This window comes from Xiphophorus hellerii, chromosome 14 (genome assembly GCF_003331165.1).
Source record: "Xiphophorus hellerii strain 12219 chromosome 14, Xiphophorus_hellerii-4.1, whole genome shotgun sequence".
Taxonomy (NCBI): Eukaryota; Metazoa; Chordata; class Actinopteri; order Cyprinodontiformes; family Poeciliidae; genus Xiphophorus; species Xiphophorus hellerii.
In genome coordinates, this window is record NC_045685.1 from 17993627 (window position 1) to 18014620 (window position 20994).

The 20994-nt window shown below is 37.4% G+C and overlaps 1 protein-coding gene across 2 annotated transcripts in view; it reads left to right on the plus strand.

Annotated features, from left to right (window-relative positions):
- Positions 1 to 20994, plus strand: part of ppp2r5b (protein phosphatase 2, regulatory subunit B', beta) — a 49721-nt gene that overhangs the window by 21609 nt on the left and 7118 nt on the right. For both annotated transcript variants that reach the window (XM_032582821.1, XM_032582822.1), the window contains 11 exons: positions 2499 to 2695; positions 7060 to 7161; positions 7692 to 7784; positions 8866 to 8996; positions 9936 to 9995; positions 14122 to 14230; positions 18641 to 18694; positions 19007 to 19057; positions 19137 to 19256; positions 19432 to 19559; positions 20785 to 20886. In XM_032582821.1, coding sequence (XP_032438712.1) covers positions 2499 to 2695; positions 7060 to 7161; positions 7692 to 7784; positions 8866 to 8996; positions 9936 to 9995; positions 14122 to 14230; positions 18641 to 18694; positions 19007 to 19057; positions 19137 to 19256; positions 19432 to 19559; positions 20785 to 20886 — 1147 coding nt within the window. The remainder of the gene's footprint in view (positions 1 to 2498; positions 2696 to 7059; positions 7162 to 7691; positions 7785 to 8865; positions 8997 to 9935; positions 9996 to 14121; positions 14231 to 18640; positions 18695 to 19006; positions 19058 to 19136; positions 19257 to 19431; positions 19560 to 20784; positions 20887 to 20994) is intronic.

Here is a 20994-nt window from a genome sequence, read left to right on the forward strand (position 1 = left end):
GTTGACAATTATTTCAATAATCATCACGATTAATCATTTCAGCCATAAACTCTCTCGCTCTCTGTTCTCCATTTTTGCTCTCTTGTTGTATTTACTGCTAACGTTGTGTGGAGGATTTAAGTGCATCATCTCCTGGACTTGATGTTTAGCGCCTCTTACTGGCCTGGAGGAGTAAAATAGCGTTTTGTGGGCGTTCTTTGTGCGTCTGTGGATTAAAAACATTTCTGGAAATTTGTGTAGATGTGTTTTTAAAACCGATTACTGATTTTGGAAAAAAACAAAACAAAACAAAATCTCTTTTGTTGTTCTTTACATCCTTTAGATCCAGAGAACTACAAATGCTGCACTTATAATAGAAGTATATTCAATTAAAAACATACAATATTTTTAATTATCTACTAATTTCCATCCTAAATCCAGGAGTAGTAAGGGTGGATTTAGTTTTTCTAGTGATCATTTATTCCCGTTGCTGTGACTGATTTCCTAACTCCTCACACTTTTAGTTTTTTTCCTGTTTGACTCCAGAGCAAAGGGAACAGATGGTCTAGGTGAGCCCAGAGGAGATGAGAGGGCTCTGGGAGTGGAGGGGCTCCAGGCCCCCTCTACACCTGCAGGTTAAGATGGGTTAAATTTAATCCTCTCCTCCTGTGATTCTGTCTGCGGGTAAAAACCTCGGCTCTTCTCTCTTCCAATACTCAGTTGGCCCAGAAAGCGACTCATGAACTGTTTAGTTTTGTTCCAAAAAGAGGAAAATAATCTATTTAGGATTTACTGTTCCCTGTTAAAACCAGTGTTGTATTTCCTCAGACGGTATGAAATGTCATACATCCTCCTGTGTCTGTCTGTGGAGAAGGACTTCCTTTATCTTTTGTGTTTTTAGTAGCTGCTTTGCTGCTTCATATTGGGGTAAAACAATTTAGCTAAAATATTATCATCTTTGTGTCAACAAGCCATTATTTAGATTCCTATTTTCTCCTGCAACCCAAATCTGGATTAAGATATAAATCTGAAATGCAGCCTGAGGCAGAACCAAACAAGCTTCAGGCCCAACCAGCAAATTATTCCTTCTGCATGGTTTCCTTTTTCGTCATAAGATCTGATCAGTCTAATAAACTTATTATCTTCACAATCATCAGGTTTCCGTAGTTGCTGTCTGCATGTTAGCATGGTGGCATTAGCATTAGTTTGGCCTTGCAGAAATGCTAACTATGAGGTGCCGTTTGTAAAGTTACACTGTATAAATATTAACAGTCTGTTGAGGAAAAACAAGATTAATTTTTCAAAGTCATATTTTTGCCATGTTGCTCATACACTTATAAATGTCACATAGTTCCAAACTAAATATTTAATTCACTAGATAAATATTTCACTTGCAGATTAAATATTTAGTTGGGAAGTTTGTTTGCTGAATTCTGAGCGAAACATTTAGCTAAACTAAATGTTTGAATTTAGCTTGTTCAGTTTAGTTTGCCCAGACGTTTGTTTCCTGGACAAACGTCCAGAAAACTGCAGAAACGCTGAAACACTGCGTTCTTTTAAATCAAAGCTAAAACCCCATTTGTTCAGAGCTGAAGTTGGTTCATAATGACTGGAGCATAAATTAATTACAACTTTTCATGACTTGGCTCGTGGTCGTTTTGTCAAAGACAAGAGAAATCCTCCAACCGTTAAAATCTGATGCTACTCCATTTCTGTTTGCATTTTATGAAGAAGGAAACTGTGCTCAGTGTGTTCTTCAGAGATTTCCATGTCGTTTCCTTCAGTGGTTCTTGGTGCAGCGCCACCACAGGCGAGGAGGGGAACAGGTTCCTCACAGGGTTGGAATCGCTTGACACAGTGCTGAGTGAAAACAAAACGCACCAGCATTATAAATGTAACAAACGTTTCAGCTTTCGTTCCCAATCGAACAGAGTAAATGCAGTCATAGTTGTGCAGTTGATAAAGAGCAAATGAGTCTTATTTGTTGTTGTCATGTCCTGTAATATTGCCTGTAACTCCGTGTGCAGTTATTTGGTTTTGTGTGATGCCTAACAAGCTGAGCTGATAACTTTCACACTCCCAGGCTCCTGGAATCAACTCAGATTTCACTGTGTGTGATATGTAATCCCTGAGTTTCCACTGTCTGTGTGAAAATCTGAGTTTTTGATGGTTTTATTGTGTCTGCAGCCAGCAGGTTGGTTCAGTGCAACGAACCAGGTGTTTTGAAGGTTTGTGACAGATGTTGGGACTCGCCGTGTTTGTGCACGAATGCCATCCCCTGTCTGTGTTCGTAGAGTAACATTCTCGCTCTCCTTCCCTCATCACCTGAGAGAGAGAAGTAGAAACCTGTGCAACTCGTGTGCTGGAGCTCTTTTTTCTCACGCTCCCACTTTGTCAGACAGTTTATTTTCAAACACACAGCGGTCCTTTTGGGAATGGATTTAGCCGACTTTCATAACCTTTTCTGGCTTTTAACGTTTTCCTCTCTCTGTGTTTCCTCCCACCCATGGTTCTCCCAGACGCCCCGGTGGCAGAGCTACACGACCTGTTCTGCAAGAAGCTGCAGCAGTGCTGCGTGCTGTTCGACTTCCTGGACTGCGTGGCCGACCTGAAGGGAAAGGAGATCAAACGTGCGGCGCTTAACGAGCTGGTGGAGAGCGTGGCCACTAGTAGAGGAGTCCTCATCGAGCCTCTCTACCCAGAGGCCATAAAGATGGTAAGACTAGCAGGAAGGTCAAAGGTTGGAGTGATTGAATGAGTTGGGATAAATTTAGTAGTTTTTTAAAAATATATATTTATTAAACTTTTCAACCCTTTTGTGTTTTGACTACACAGACAAAGCAAAACTTAAACATTTGGGTCATAAACATAATTATGCACAGGTGTTATTAGCTCCATATTTTTTAACGTATTTATTTTGAACAGGTTTTTAAAAACAAGAAAACAAGCGATCAGTAGGACAGAGAAAACATGTGCATACATATCCAAGAACAACATTATTTGTTTACCACTAATTTTATCTTTGAAAAGGAGCAGAAAGAAGTGAAAACGTATTTAATCCCACCCTTTATCTTTATCTCTTTACTGACTCAATAATTATCAAATTTTTTCAAATTAAACCATGTTATAATAGTCACGTGCCTGTTCAATATACTGGGGCTAAAGAGCCAATAAATAAATTATATTACATAGACAAAATGGTTACAAACTAACTCATAACAAGACAATAAACTCTACGGATCACAATAATAATTATCATGACAATTGGACGTAGAGCATTAGAATATTTACCAACTCCTTGCCAATGTGCACCTATAAATTCTTCTTAATTTGTGTTATATACCAATAAACAAATGTAAAAACAGAGAAAGAGAAAACTAATGATAATAATGATGGTAAGATAACCGTAATAAGATAATCATTGTAACTGTAACTGGATTCGTTTCTTGACTTTAGTTACAGTGATGAAAATCATTTTCATTGTTGTTTGGATGCTTCACACAGCTCTGGAAAAAAAAATTAAGAGCCCACTGAACTGAACATCATAGAAAACCTCCTGGTTTTTCCACCAAATATTGATTCCTGAACTCTTCCTGAGTTAAAACACTAGTATTGTTGTTTCTAAATGAGTATAAACTTGTTTTCTTTTCATTATTTGAGGTCTGAAAGCTCAGCATCTTTTTGCTATTTCAGCCATTTCTCAAAACAAATGTTTTGAAAATAAATATTTTCACATGGAATCTCAGAGACATGTTGTCAGTAGTTCCTAGAATAAAAAAGATCAATGTTCATTTTACTCAAACATTTACCTATAAAAAAAAAAATCAGAAACTGGTCATTCTAAGTGGTCTCTTAATTTTTTTCCAGAGCTGTAATTTTTAATTCAGTGTTCCTCTAAACTTGTCCCCGCCCGTCCTTATCCATAAATAGAAAACAAAACAGCACTTAGTATCAGTATTGAATAGGACAAAACTGTAATAACTGATAATATTACAATACAAAGGCTCCTGTAAGGATTATGGAAATATTCAGTCCAACGTTTTAACTAAATCATCTTTATCATGCAGCCGACATGTCAGATAATCAAGAGAGACATAATCCAGGATAACATCCTGCCTTTGTGTCTTGGAGGATATTTTTTCCACTTATCCGTTTAAGGAAGAGACATTTTCTTGCACACAAAGTTAACATTCTCTAAAGCTTGTAAAGCATGAGCAGCACCACATATTTATGTTTTTAAAAATTATACTATAGATGCGTAACTCAACTAACGATTATTTTAGCAATTAATTATTCTATTGGTTATTCTGACAATTAATTGATTAATTGAATAAAAATATTGCAGATTTTTATGTAACTATTTAAAGCTCCAATATGTGATTTTTTTAAAAGTATATATATATATTTTTATGTATTTTCTAAAAGTGTCCCCATGTCGTGTCGGTATGTTGGGAGATAACCTGTCAAAAGATCAATCTCATCGCAGCCACACAGAGAGTGATTGACAGCACTAAGACCCGCCTCCTGGCTTTGATTGGCTGTTTCTAGTTAGCACTGGGAGAATGCAGAGGAACTCATTTTTTTCTGTCACGACATGGTGACAGTTTCAACAGATATGTAAAGAAATGTTTATTTATAAAAGTTACTGCAGCTTTAAGAAGAAATTCCCAAATTTCAGTTCAATTAATGAATGCCAACATTCCCAAAACTACAATTTGCAGCGGTGCCAGAATATTAAACGGTCCAGCTGATGTGGAAATAGGTCCAAAGTAGATCGAGAACAAATTTAAAAAGACCTCCACGCGCTAATCTAACCTGCATGGCAAAAAAAAAAAAAAAAAAAGAGAGCATCTGGATGAACTGATAAAGAGTAAGAATGGAGAGGAGAGCAGGAGCTAACAAAGAGGGAAGCAAAAGTCTGCACACATGATGACAAGAAGAGGGATGGAAGGGAGAGATAAAGTGGAGCGTGCTGCAGACAGTGGACAGCAGAGATCCCAGAGGAGCAGGAAAAGCCTGCAGCACATATATAGCTGCTTATGGCATCCAGCAGCTCTGCCCAGAGGTGTGAAAATGGGGTGGAAGGAAAGTGGAGGAACGATCCAATGTGCTGCTTTCTGCTTAAAAAAAGTCTCAATAATAGCAACATGAAAAAAGAAATTGCTCTTTTGCAAAAGTTGCAGGGATGGGCAGCACCTTAAAATTTGGTGCAGTGCAACAAAACATAGAGTAACCTAAAAATATGCTTCTACTGTTTAGAAGATATTAGAGTCAAACCTCCTCCTCTGCATGAACTAATGAAGCCTCAGGGTTAATAGAAAACAGATTATATGATACTTTCAAAGAAAAAAAACAATCAGATTAGAGATCAGATCATGCATGGTGGTGGAAGCAATCTCCAGAATATTACCTTATTCAGCAGTTAAAAACCCAGAAAACCACAAAGAGAGAAAATAATGCGATTAAAAAAAACAGTCTCTTTTTAAACCGGAGATCTAAATAGTGCCTTTAGATGAGCAGTTTAAGCTGGCCGGTGAATTAATGATGACTTAGTGAACAGTCTTTGAATGACTTATCAGTGTTTCCTTGAACACAGGCTGGTATCAGCATTAGAGATGACCAACACCGGCTGGAGTTGCTTGGAAACTGAAAACGGGGCTGAAGATAGATTTTTATTCTTACCTGCAATGCAACAGCTTCTTCGTCTGACAGAGCGTGTGCACTGCTGCCCATTCAGCCCATCTGTTCGGTCCAGAGTGACACCAAAGATAAAATATGGAGCATTTTTCTTCAATGATTTAATTAAATCAATGTATTCCTGTAATTATCCAGGGAATAAATACCTTGATTTGCATAAAATTATTGTTAAAACTAAACTAATACGGTTTGAACTCTGTATTTCTCCAAATTAGGGAACAATATGAAAACATTTGCTTCTTACCGCGAAGAAATCTGGTCCTAATAATCAAATTCACTTGATAAACTAGTTATTAGAGAAAAAATATCAACGCTTTCCTCCTTTGCAACTTAGGCCGTTTTTAGTTTAATGACTTAATCTTAATGTTTATTTAATTAATATTCAATATTTATTTTTTAACATATAAAAATGTAATAAATAAATGTTTTGGCTAAAGATAAACAGACGACATTTAAATTTTTCTGAGGTGAAGTTGAACATCTCAGCTCAAAGCTGCATTTTTTCCCGGACGATAACGAAAGGCATCGGCGAGGAGAAACGATCGTTTCTGGCTAAAAGTCTTCACAAATATCGCTCAACTGTTTGGAGCAACAGACCAAAATATTAATAAGTCATGAAAATCCAGGAGAGCTGCAGGAGTGGGTGTGCCTGTTTGGAGAAAAGTCTGTTTTCAAAGTAAAAACACTGTAGATTAGTCGAAATGGATCAGAACAAACTAAAACATTGCATTTTGAATGAGATCATTGTAGGAATGTTTGATGCACATCAACAAACCTGATGTCTAATGGCAATAACATGTTCTATTTTATTATTGTTGGTTAGAATAAGATGTCCAAAAATAATCATATTAACAAAAACACTGCAGTCCAGGAAGTCTCATACTGCCCTGTATGTCAGAAATGCAGCTTTAAAAAAGATTCAGGCATATTTTTAAAAACATGCATGTATACTGCACACACTGATATTATGATATATATCTTTGCGACATATCATCCATCCATCCATCCATTTTCTAAAACCCTTGTTCCTAGTGGAGTCGGGAGGCGCTGGTGTCTATCAACAGCTAACGTTCCAGGCGAGAGGCGGGGTCACCCTGGGCAGGTTGCCAGCCTGTCGCAGGGCAACACAGAGACAGACAGGACATATAACCATGCACACACACAGTCACACCTAGGAAGAATTTAGAGAGACCAATTAACCTAACAGTCATGTTTTGGACTTTGAACTCACGCATGCACATTAATTTTGACACAGACTACATCAAGTCTTTAAACCACAACCAAATGTTTTAGATTTCTCTGTCAAATTCTCCTAAAATGCTAAATGCTATGAAAGTCAGATTTCCTCATTTCTGCTTCCCTCCCATGTTTTCTTTTTTCCAGATCTCGGTAAACATCTTCCGCACGCTTCCTCCCAGCGAGAATCCAGAGTTTGACCCTGAGGAAGATGAGCCGACTCTCGAAGCCTCATGGCCACATCTGCAGGTACGCCATGTTCTCGCTGCTGCAGGAATTTTATTTACCTTAGTGCTAAAAACAAAGTTCATCTGCAAAATATCCTGACTTTTTTCAGTTTATATCCACAGATTTTAGTGTCACAAAGTAAAATTAGCAGGGGAGCATCAAAACATACGTGCTGGATGTTGTTTGTCGTTCATAAAGTAAACGATCCCTGACATCAAATGCACTTTATGTCAAATTGATTAGTTGCCTGAGAAATGGATCCTCCCTTACTTCCTCTAGAGCTGAAGTAAGGTTGACTTTAATCAGCCATAATTTAAAACGTAGGATTATATTTCAGATCAGAAACCATCTCTTTATATACTTTGAAATAAATTAGAGAATTTTAGGATGTTCCATATATTTTGTCATATTATGTCTTTTATAATCTGTTAACTTCTTATAAGAAAATGATTCTGAAGACTGGACTCTCTGTCATGGATTAATATAAATAACTATAAATGTCAAAGCATTTCTAGATTGTGAGAAGCTCATTCATATTCCTTCTTCCCCAGCTGGTGTACGAGTTTTTCCTGAGATTCCTGGAGAGTCCGGACTTCCAGCCATCCATGGCTAAACGCTACATCGACCAGAAGTTTGTCCTGCAGGTAATCCCCTCCCATCCTCGTCTAATCCAGATTCACACGATCCTTTTTCAGTGCCTAGCTAAAGTATTTGCATCCCTGGCATCATGTTACAACCACAAACTTCAAAGTGTTTTACTGGAATTTTGCAGATCATGCTAATGATGTTTTATGAACCGTTAAGCCAGTTGCGGACACCGATAGCTAAAAGGTCAGCTACGCTAACCCTAAAGCACTAATCTAAACATTAGCTCTGCTTAATGCCGAAGCACTAAACCAACACAGTATATTAGCTGAAGCTAATGCTAATGATCTACTCTAACACAATATATGAGCAAAAGTTAGTGCTAAAACGCTACACCAATACAGTATTTAGCAGAAGCTAATGCTAAGGTGCTACACAAACACAGTATATTAGCACAAGCTAGGGGTAAAGTGCTATATCAGTGCAATATACTAGTGGAAGCTAGTGCTAAAGCGATGCACCAATATGGTATTAGCAGAGGCTAATGCTAAAGAGCTACACTATCATAGTATATTAGCAGAAGCTACTGCTAAAACGTTGCACCAATACAGTATTTAATAGAAGCTAATGGTAAAGTGCTGCACTAACACAATATTTTAGCAAAAGCTAGTGCTAAAGTACTATATCAATGCAGTATATTAGCAGAAGCATATACAAAAGTGCTACACTAACACAGTATATTAGCGGAAACTAGTCCTAAAGTGCTACACCAGTATGGTATTTAGCAGAAGCTAATTCTTTCTACTTAAAAACTTCTCACTACTTTTCATTGTTTTGTCATAAAATCTCAATTAAATACACAACAATTCAATGTGTCTAATGTGACAAAGTTTTAAAAACTTTAAGGGTTGTAAATTCTTTAGCATAAATAAACACTTTAAAATATCCTAAATATTTCTAAATGGTAATATTTTAAGTCTTGTTGTTTGTCGTTGAAATCTCACAGTGCAGCAAAAAGCAATAATATTCCTGCAGTGTCGCTGCTAGAGATAAGTGCGGGGCGTTTGTAGAATTATTGCAGTCAGTGAAGTTGCAGTGCTGCACATTTTGTGGCTGTAATTACGTTACGTGTGTTTGCAGCTCCTGGAGCTGTTCGACAGCGAGGACCCCAGGGAGAGAGAGTACCTGAAGACCATCCTGCACCGCGTCTATGGAAAATTACTGGGCCTCCGAGCGTACATCCGCAAACAGATCAACAACATCTTCCTCAGGTACGACCTGGATTTAAAAAATAAAAATTAAGCCTCAATTTACGTTAAAAATTATTATTTTATAATAAATGGCAGCAGTTTCCTTATAATAAACAGGCTAATGTTCTGAAAAAACACTAAATACTGTCAGCTAAATAATGCAGCGTTATTACAGAAAGGAAAAACTTGGAGGCTACTTTTAGTTTGGATGTTTCTAAGAATAGAAAAACAAAGGCTGCAGTCGGTCCCGTGTTTTATTAAAAAGAAAACCGTTGAAACTGCTGACTAATCAGCCGGATGTTATGCATGAAACCTTCGTTTTCTCCTGAGAATTAAATCATTGTGACCAGGAAAAAAAAATCTTCCCAAAGTATGTAATAATTACACCCGTATCTGATTCTGAAATGTTTTAACCCTGCAAACCCAGACATAGAGAAACACGAAAGAAAAACAAAACAGTTCAACCTCTTCTGTGGTTTTTTGAAAGGTTTTATGAACGTTTATTAAATATAACATAAAAATATTTAGCATTTTGCACAAGTGTTGCATAAAAATGTCATGTTCTAGACATTTTAATGATCACCCGAAACATTTATCAAGACTTTTTTTTTTTTACTTTCCTTTGTGTTAATCTGACACACTGAGTCATATTCACAGAGATTTTGCTCAACCAAAGTTTTCTAAATTGTGGTATTTTGTGACACTGTGGGAGGAATTTGTTTGCAAATTTCCTACTAAATAAAATTAAAAAAACTAAACAATATGTTTGTGTCAAAAAAAACCAGATCAAAATTCAACATTTGTACATTTTTTGGTTTAAAATACAGATATGGTAGAATAAAAAAACTGGGTCTTGATGGGTTAATGACATTAAATTAATCAATGAAACTTAAATTAAGTTAATTATTCATCCTCCTCATTATTTTTTTGTGACAGTGTCTCCCTTTTTTTGATATTTAGGTTCATTTATGAAACTGAGCACTTCAACGGAGTAGCGGAGCTGCTGGAAATCCTGGGCAGGTTCGTATGAGCAGAAACACCCAAACATGCCCTAAAACAAGAAAACGCATCATCAACAACCAGATGTTTGTGTTCATGATTGAGCTGTGGACGTTTTAGTTTCAGCCACTGTGGCAGCTGGTCTTTAGCTGATTATCTTCTGATATTTTACTGAGAAATTAATTTAGATAGGGACAGGAAGTGAGAGACATCCACAACAAAATGTTGTGAGTCATGTGGTTGTGTAACATCTTAAAATTGTCTCTAAGGAAACAAAATGAGCAAGACCGAGATGAAGCCAAACTGATAAACAAGTCGCATTTCCTCACACACACAAACCAATTAGATGTAGATGAATAAAGAGAGGGAGGAAGATGAGAGAATAATAGGATCAAGGTGTTGCTGTCTGGTTTGTTTTCTACCTTTGACCTTTCTGAAAAACACAAACAGCTAAATGTTGGGTTTGAGATTTTTAGCATTTCTGAAAAGAACGGCTCTACATCTGAGCAAAGACCCCAAAAAAACAAAACAAAAAAAACCACAAACTAAAACTCCACTACAATCTCAAAATAATTTGAGTCATTTGGGGAAACATGGTAATTAGTTAAAGGCGTAGTTTGAGATTTTTTAAGTAAGCTGTTGTTAAAATAAGTTGATATTTTACCTGCAGTAAATGTTATAAGGAAGTTGAAACTAACAATTAGTTTCAAAACTAATTTCTACACCACAAAAAAACTCTAATGTCAAAAACGTTTGAGCGAAAAATAACTAATATTTAGATTCTATATTTTGCTCAATGCTTTTTGTCTTTAATTTTTGTCATTCTCAGAAAGTGAGGTTAATATCACTGTAGGTTAACTTTATTGTGGAATTCAGTTTTTCTTTTATTTTGAAAGGCCTACTTCCTGTTGAGTAGCAGAAAGATTGCAGAAGAACAGATCAATACAGTTTTTGACAATGTCTTCCATGTTTTGTCTGAAAGAAGAAAAAGATATAGTAATAAAAGACTTTGGATCTTAATTTTTTGTTGTTGTTTTTGCATTTTTCTTGATAAATCCTTTGTAGTTAAATTCAGGGATTTTCATGCGTCCCTTACTTTTCCAAGAGTGCTTCAAGAATGACAGATACTGGATCTGTTACCACAACATTGAGAACCATGCAATAAATAATTTATGAGCCTTTTTAAACCATTGTAATGTTTAAATCAGATGATTATTTATGTAGAAATATATGACATAATTCCAGATGGACTAAGGACCTAAAATAAAAGTAAAGGAATACAAAAATGTTGCAACTCAGAACCAATACACTGTCAGTGTTGCACTATATGGACCTTACCAGAGGGGCCGCTTTTCATTGGCTGATGCCCATTCTACGTGGTCACGTGCGTGGCCGTCTCACAAACACACTTAGCTTCCCGTTAGCTAAGTACAGCATAATGGCAGCACTGATACAACTTCTACACCTTGAAGCCTGTCTGCTACACAGTCTTACGTTAGCTAAACAGATCAATATGCAATGTGTCTGTATCTGACAAACACTAAAGATTTTATTTTAGCAGAAAAGGCTTTGGACTAAACTGTTACTCCTGTTAGCCACGCTAGCACCAAGTACAGCTAGTCAATCAACCATCGCTGTGTTCAGGGAAGCGCTGATTAATAATCGAGAAATAAATATCAAGTCTGGAAACTTGATATGGTAACAGACTGAATGTTATGTTTTTAACGTAATCTTTGCTCGTCTTGCGGGGCGCAGGCGGTTGCCACGGTAACAGGTGTGCTTAAACTACAAAGAGAGAGAGAGAGAGTAAAAAGGTAGGAGTGGTTTTGAGTTGATCACCTGTTCGGGTTATTTTACCTTTGTTTACCTTTGCTGTGGCGCATTACAGCCGCTGTAGTTTCTAAACGTTGGACTAATTACCTCGTTCGTTTGTGAGTTTACGTCATTCACAACAAACATCAAATAGAACAAATATATTTCATAAAATTTTAACAAACAAATGGCTTCTACGGCGGTAATTATGTGAAATTAAATTAATTATATCCCAACTTCAGAAGATTTGCCTTTACCTTTACAGAGCTCTTTGGTTCCTCCTGTCAGTCTGTAGCTTCTCATATTGACGTCATCAAACCAAATGTCAGATCTACCATAACTGACTGACACCTGCTGGCCTCAGGTTTGCAACCAGCTTGTGACTGAGAAACCAGTAACCTCCTCCCAGATGATGACATGAACTTGTTAGTTCCTCTGTCCATTTAGTAGCTGATATATTGTGAAAATGATAGAAATGATGCACTAATCCAGTCATGTTTACATAGAAACAATGTCCCGCGAGGCAAACAAATTGAAAGCAAACAAAAAAACTATTTACGAGCATTGAGATTGGTTATTAGGCACACATTGCTTGATAGTTTGAAATAATTTAAGAGGCTTAAGACATCTTTTAAAAACACATGAGCCTGTTTTCAAATACAAATCACAACAAATTACAGGCGATGATTCAGTGATCAAAAAACTGACCTTTAAATTGAATTGTGAGTTGTGAGGAGAGAAGAGAAGGAGGATGATGAGGATGAGTCCAAGGTGAGAGAAGAGGGATGCTTGTAGAAGAGGATGAGTGAGCGAGGAGTGAGTCAGAGGTGGGGGAAGAAGAAGAAGAGCAGGAGAGAGAGAGGCTTGTATTCATGTTGTTGGTAACAGAGGTATTTATAGCTCCTCCCACACAGAGATAGGGGGAGGAATCGGCGGGCGAGAGAGGAGGCAAAACAAAAGAAAGAGAGAGGAAGAAGACAGATAAGCATTCAGAAAAAAAGATGAGAGGAAGGCAGGATTCACATCAGAGCGGCAGCAGCATGAAGCAGACTGATACGCAGCTAGAGAGGAAGTCCAGCAGACAGGTAGACAAACATAAATCATCTTTACAAACATCCAAACGGCTCAGAGGCTGTCACACTTTCCAAGTTTGGTTCCCACTCTCCTGCTGCTCAGAGCTGCAGTTCAGTCAGAAACTATGACGCATTAACCCGACAAACAGGGATGCTGGAGGAGAATTACACTGCAAAAACTAAATCTTAACAAGTGTTTTGGTCCAGTTTATAGCACACATATATTAGTGCACTTCAAATAAGAGAAACTAACTTACAAGTAACTTTTCGGCATGTAACAGGTAAATAATTCCCTGATATTAATGGAAACGTACCAGTTAGGACTGAAATAATCTGCCAGTGGAACAAGACATGTTTCCCATATTATAAGTTAAAATCATTTCACTTATAACTAGAACTTTTTCATCAGTATTAAGACATCGTTGACTTAAAGCAAGCCCCCGCAGCTTGCTGACAGTTACTTGTAAGTTAGTTTTGTCCTATTTCAAGTGTAGTAGGATATTTGCACAAGAAACTAGACTAAATATACTTGGTAAGAGTTTGTGTTTTTGCAGTGTATGCGATGTTTTATCAGTTTTTACAACGTCACTGCTGAGAATTACATCGTTAATCCATTCACAATGCAGCAGCATTTCAGAGGTAATGAACTGAAAAATGCTGCAACACGAGATCATGGCTCATCCTCATAACTGAGGACTGTCCCAAAAACTACTTCAGATTATTTACAGTTGATTTACCTATTTTTTTGTCGACTAAAAACCTATATGAGTGACAAAATTAAAATGAAAATTAAAAGAAAAGTTAAATGTTCAACAGTTAAATACAGACTAAATTGCTTTTCAGTTAAGTAAAAATAAACAGCTAACATGATGTAGCTGTAAAAAATGACATTTTAAATTCATCTATAAACTTTGTTATAAAACAGTTAACAATAAGGATGCTATTTAAAATGAGCAAATCTGTTAGAATAACTTCAAATGTCAGTACGGATGCCACATTTTATCTTTAGTTTGTGTAGAAATTTGGTCTCTGGCTCTTAACTAAGCAAAACAAAAATCTTTCTAAACTGTTTCTGTGAAATGTGGAAATCAAAATATGCCTTCATCAAATCAGTGTTGTTCCAATTATCTCAATCTTTCTTTGATAGAAAGAAGAAACTGTCAATTATATCTTATTTCCGTCCATGTGAACAGAAAATAATGTGAGAAAAAAATGAAGCGCACATAAGAGAAATAATAATTCTTGTTTTTTGTGTGTTTTAGCATCATTAATGGCTTCGCGCTGCCGCTGAAAGCTGAACACAAGCAGTTCCTGGTGCGGGTCCTCATCCCGCTGCATACAGCAAAATCCCTCTCCATCTTCCATGCACAGGTCAGTGATTAGCCTCAGCACGACAACATCCAGCCGTCGGCGACACCTGCTTGTCCTTACAGCGGTAACTGAGGGTGCAACCTCAACAGGCCACCAAACAACCACACACACAAAAACACAAGGTCAATTCAGAGAGATCAATAAACAGTCATCTGGAAAAGATCCACACATGAGAGATATTAGTTGTGTATTCAGCAAGTCAGAAGTCTTGTTTGCAGTTTGCTAGGATCTGTGAAGTGGACAGAGAACCACACAGAAGAAGGTGCTCAATTTGGGCTACAAACAAAACAAACTAACACTCTGAACACACCATGATAAAATTACAACACAGCACTGGCAGCATCAACGATGAATAGAGGCAAACCTGGAAGAAAACCTGCTAGAAGAGTTAAATACTTATTTCTAAATCCACGTTTTGCTTTATTTTGATACTTTATGTTGGTCTATCCCAATAAAATACATTGTAGTTGTGATTTTACACAATATGAACGAATTGAACAGTATTTGCAGAGGCCAAGCCGATGCTTTAAGCCACCAGGGTGGTACACCGGGGTAGAGTGGATGCGCTGTCAGCTGAATTAAAGTCAGAGTCAGCTCATCAGTGAGCATCGAAGCCAAAAATCCTACTTTTTACGACTCCATCCACCAAACACCTGTTGACAGCACCTGGTATTCAGCACGTCAACTCTACCCTGGTGGACCACCTTGGTGGCTTAAAGCATTGGCTTGGCCTCTGTAAAGTCAAAAAGCTGTTTCACCAACAGTTGCCATCACCAAGAAAGGTTCCTATCATAAAGACCGCTGATGAACCATGAAACCCATTCACAAATATGTTCACTCATAATCTGCTCCTACACTATTCTTGTAATAATCTAAGTGCTGCTTTACAAAACTCCAGAGAAAATGTTGCAGTTATGCACACAACAATGAGCAATATCTAAAAACACCCCATATATCAGCTAAGGGTATAAACAAACAAAAGAGCAAAGTAAGAGAATCAGCTTTTAATTCAGCTGCCTGAACCTCTCCTGCAATGTGTCAGGTTTTCCACTAGGAGGCAGGATTGCGCCACAGATAATCAAGACGCCTCACCTTTTGGTGTGTGTGTGTGTGTTTGTGTTTAGGCAGTCATAATATTTGATGACACAGATGGCAGGCTGTCTGTTTGTGCGTTTTATTTGCGTCCCACATTATTTGCTGCTACAGAGGGTACAGTTTGTTCTGCACCGGCACGTCGGCGGCTCCTGTGTTTGTGCATTCTGGGTCTCAGCACCGCCGTGCCCTACATTCCTCTGCTCCCCCCGCTTTTCACACACATGCATTATTAACTCACTCACACAAACAACTGGCTTTGATGGGGCCAGGCGGGACGCGGGAGCACGACTGACCCACTTCTGGGCGGATATGTCAAAATATGACAACCCTGCAGAAAATGTAAATAACTTTACAGTTTTCTTAACTGTGTGAAGTATATATTCCTCTCTCGTGCACCAGAGTTCAGAACAAAAGCTTCAAAAACAACCTAAACTAAAAAAAAAAACTATATGTTGAAAACCTTAACATTTTTTTCCCTTTCCAACAGCTTTGTAACCATTTCCAGACATATCAAAGAGTTTATGTGTTATCTATTACTGAATTTCTTCAGATCTGGGCAGGGAGTTTTGGTTTTTGAGATCTTTTAGCCTACTTCATGTTGTCGAACAGGTTCTGCTTAAGCTATTTCTATATTCCTGGCATAAATCAGCCTAGATGTGGCCGGTGAAAAGGATGTTATTAGTCGGTTTAACTTGGAGAGAATTGGTATTTTTGCTAACTTTGAAAAAAGTTAGCACAGTTAATTTTTACGGATAAACTCTAAAGCGTTAGTTTACTTTGCTGTTTTATAAACTTTCACTTAAATAAAGTTTGATTACTGCACTGAAGTTTTGCTCATGGACTGTTAAGGATTCTTCAAGTAGACGTTTATATTCATGCTCTTATTTTGAAGGGGGTGAAGGCCGTTTACGCAGCAGTTCAGTTTCCTCTCCTTACGTTCTCCACCTGTGAAGGAGTGCAGCAAGTTACATTTCTTCTGTACCCGTAACACATGTTGTCATTGACACATGGTGGGTATCAATATGGCTGAATTTAGAGCATTAGCATTAGCTTCTAGCATTAGTGTAGCTAAAGTTAGGACTAGTGCTTCAGGGTTAACGCAACTAACTGTTTAGCTAGTGGTGCTTTTATCCCTTAATAAATAAAACCTTCATTTTAAACTCCTTTTTTAATTTACTCTGTGTGTTGTTTTCTTATGTGAAATTAGTTTATCTAAAACATTAAAGTGTGAAAAAAGAAGAAATCTTTGAGGAAATGCTTTTTCATAACGCCGCACTTTACAGAACATTGAGCCACTCTTGCCTCCTTCTTCTTAGAAACGGATTCTTTAGAGGTGAACACCGTATCGTTTCAGAAATATTTCTACTGTATGCGAGCTTAATAGGGTGAAATCTTCACTTTAGCACCTGTAAAAGACTGAAAGGTCATAATCCGTAGCCAAACAATGACTCCTTCCCCCACCAAGCCCAACCTGACAACAGACTCCAACATATTTACCCCAACCAGTTCCTCTAATGCCTCTCTAATGCTTGTAATAGTTTCACCTCTCAGCAGCAGGATTTAGTTTCATCTTTTTCTCTCTGCTTTTCTTTGTGCTTAAGCTTAACATATCTGTTTCCACCCGAGTCTTTTTACATCCCTCTCTGTCCTTAACTGTACCTCTGTAACGTTGAAGAAGAACATCATCTCAACCTGACACCACAAACTCAGTCTGCAGTAATCACAACCCAAATGTAACCCAAACGAACCAAAAAAAAAAAATACAAAAATGGTTTGATTGAACCTGCAACACAATAAGGAGGAGAGAGAAAGGAGGTCTAAACTCTGCCTAACATTTGGCCTGAAGGGACTTTATGTGTGTGACATCACTCGTTCCGAAGTAAACATGCGCCCACTCACCACAGCAACCGGCCTGGGTGGAGGGGGCAACCGCAAAACACACACACACACACTGAATAATAGAGACTGGCCTCTGCGTAAGTGAGCGCAGACGAGCGCTGATGTAGTCCTACTCACTCAAACAGGGTCGGAAAACCCGTCGTTCCGACCTTCAGCGGTTCCTGAGGGATAAGAGCCTCGTCTCTCTGACGACTGTAAGGAGAATAATATATATATCTCTTTCTCTCTCTCTATATATATATAAATTAGACAGGAACGAGGCGAGAGCTAGTTCTACGCTTGTGGCTTTTTTACTGTTGTCATAGCAACTCCATAGCAACTCTCATGACAATTAGTCGCGGATGTATCAAGATGGCTGTGAGTTACAAACCTTGCAAGTGTGACATCACATGAGAACTATGTGTAAGAGAAAAAACTATTTAAAAGTAACTTTTCAGTAGATTCAGGAGATTATTGTTTTAAGTCAATAATTCTTTAGTAATGATTGAAAAAGTTCTAGTTTCGCTGGCAGATTATTTCACTTATAACGTGGGAAAAATGTCTTAAGTGAAATAATCTGCCAGTGGAACAAGTACCTTTTAATCAATATATATCTATATATTGCTGAAATATTAGTTAAAAGTCAGTTTTGTCTTATTTTAAGTGCACTGAGACATTTGCGCTACAAATGAGACAAAAATACTTGGTAAGAGTTTGTGTTTTTGCAGTATATATAGTCTGGTTGCTCTGAGATCGAGAGTTTTTCAGACTACAGTTCAAATGCCAAATGTATTTGTCATGTTGCCAAAGAGAATGTGTGGCACTGCATTTAGCAAAGGGAAAGGAATAGAAAAAAAAGTGCAACTTTGATACTGCAAATTTTTCAAAAGTTGCAGCCTCAAAACCCAACCATGACAGGTTTCAGAGTCTGGGCGTGATCGATTCAGATATAGGAGTTTGTGTTTATTTCTTCTGCTTTCACTTAAATAAGCCCAGCAGATAGTAAAATGACTCTACACTGGGTGACACTGAACACAAACCCCTCGTCTGCCCCCTGTTATGCTGGTGATAAGCATTCTGGAGACATCTATCATCAGTAACTTGCGAGGAAACGTGCCAAAGCAGGTGTGAGCCCCAGTGTTCTGGTTTAATGCAGAGAAAAGAAACACTTTTCAGCGCGTACTAAGACATTCCCATCAGTTTTGCAAATTTGCATCAATGCAAATTTTAACAACCTTGATGAACCACAAAAATCAGGCACCTAGGACCAATGCTTGTGGGACTCCACATGACACATTTTTCATTATTTATTTGGAAAGACTGAAACGTTCATCAGAATCATCACTAAAATGAATCTTCCTTATTTCTCATCAATAATCTATGACCTGATATATTATCTGTTCTTTATTTCAAACCGGAGTGCTTCTGTTGTTACAGCTAGCGTACTGTGTGGTGCAGTTCATGGAGAAAGACGCTACAGTGACCGAATACGTAAGACAACAACTCAATAAACACAAATCAAGTATTTAATTCAGAGTGAGACATTAGAAAAGTGTAACATGTATGGAAAACAAGATATTTTAGCCCTATAGGGCCTAAAATTTAGTCATGTGATCACATTATTCCCTACTCTCAGGATCATTATTGATAATAAAATGTATCTGTTAATGTTTGTGCCTGCATACCAACTAAAACGAATGTCTGGAAAGCTAAATTAATAACTTTTAAAGATACATATATCTAATTTGATAACCAGAGTGTTATGAATGCAGATATATCATTTGCACTGTTTTTGTTCTGCAGATCATCAGGGGGTTGCTCAAGTACTGGCCCAAAACCTGCACTCAGAAAGAGGTAAAGACAGCAGCTGATTTATCTTTTAAATGGCCTCCTCCTCCTTATGTGTAACATAAAAACATATCGGTGATTTTAGGTGATGTTCCTGGGGGAGATTGAGGAGATACTGGACGTGATAGAGCCGTCGCAGTTCATCCGGATCCAGGAGCCTCTCTTTAGGCAGATAGCAGCCTGTATCTCCAGCCCTCACTTTCAGGTGATAAACGAGCAGCAAACCGGAGAAACAAAATAAAACACCCGCAGAAATCACATACACACAGCAAAAAATGATTCTGGGGAGCTTAGGAAACTACAGTAATCGTACGATCTAGAGATTTACTCTAGAAGCTGAAACAAACACAGATTAGACTCTGCCGCTCTGTGTGTTTCAGGTAGCGGAGCGCGCTCTTTACTTCTGGAACAACGAGTACATCCTCAGCCTGATAGAGGAGAACTGTCAAGTCATCCTGCCGCTGGTGTTCGCCACGCTCTACAGAGTCTCCAAGGAGCACTGGAACCAGTACGGCCACACAGACACACAGCGCAACTTCATTTACCGCTTTTCTGGAGTTCTGCTCGTAGATTTATGGCCAAAAGGAGACAAGTCAACGTCAAATCTGTCGTCAAATATAAAGAGTATATTACAAATGAGAATAAGGGTCACTAAAAAAAAAAACTTTTTTTCCCCTGGAACTCTGATAAAAAAGGACAAAATTTTAAAATTCTAACTTTGCTTTAATCTCAGAATTTTAACTTTGATGTCAGATTCTAAGTTCAGAGTTTTTTCTTAAAATTCTGATTTTCTTTTCAGAATTTTTAGGTTTTTGTCTCAGAATTCTTATGAAGTTTAATCTCAGAATTTGAACTTTAAACTCAGAAAATTGTGACTTTTTCAATATTCTGAGAATAAAGTTTGAATTGTATTTGCATTTATTGATGCAAACTCTATTCACGTCTATTGATCCAAATATAAAAAATTAGAGGAGTAAATTTCCACCAGAAAACTCAGAAATTTTGAGATGAATCTCAGAAATGTTCTAGAAAACATCTTAAAAAGTAAAATAAAAAAATTGGCAGAAATTTACTCCATATTTTTTCTATCTATAATGTTCTAAATACACCATTGTAGAATTGTGGCTCTAGAATTCAGATTATTTTTTCTTAATCTCAGAATTTTGACTTCCCAAATTTCTTATTTTTTTTAGAAATATAAAAATGTTGAAAATTTATTTTTTTTCCCCCAGTGGCCCCAATCCTCTTCTATAGGTAAAGAATAATTTCAGTAAGAATAAATAAACTTTAAGTTGACCAACATGCTAAATACCCTCAAACTTTGATTTTTAACTCAAAATACAATTGTAACAAACCCAGACTTTTGTAACACTAAAAAAAAATCTGTGGCTACTGAACTCAGTCTGTTGGTAATTTACATATTACAGGAGGTTATTTTTCAAATTAAACAGCGTATTCATCCTTTGTGAGTTGTCAGTGTAACTTTTGTGTCATGTAAGTTCAGTTGACACAGAATAAAAGTGAATTAGTGAACTGTTAAAAAGTTAAACGTACTGCTGAGAGATGAACTGATCACATTCATTCATCATATTTTTATGCTGCAAAAGTTATTAAATGTTGGTGGGGGGTGTCAGTCTCTATTTGCATTTTAATCCCATCATCTTGATTCATCCAAATTAGTCCATTTTGTCCTAAGACGTAAATATTTTCAAAGTGTTCCTGTTCTCCTCCAGAACCATCGTGTCTCTGATCTACAACGTGCTGAAGACCTTCATGGAGATGAACAGCAAACTGTTTGATGACCTCACTGCCTCCTACAAAGTGGAGAAACAGAAGTGAGTATGACTCACCGTCGTGTTGTGTTCAGGGACAGAACGAAACAGGAGTAATTTTTAAATCAGATCTTGTTCCATTATCTGTCCAGTGAGACGGTAATCCAGAGG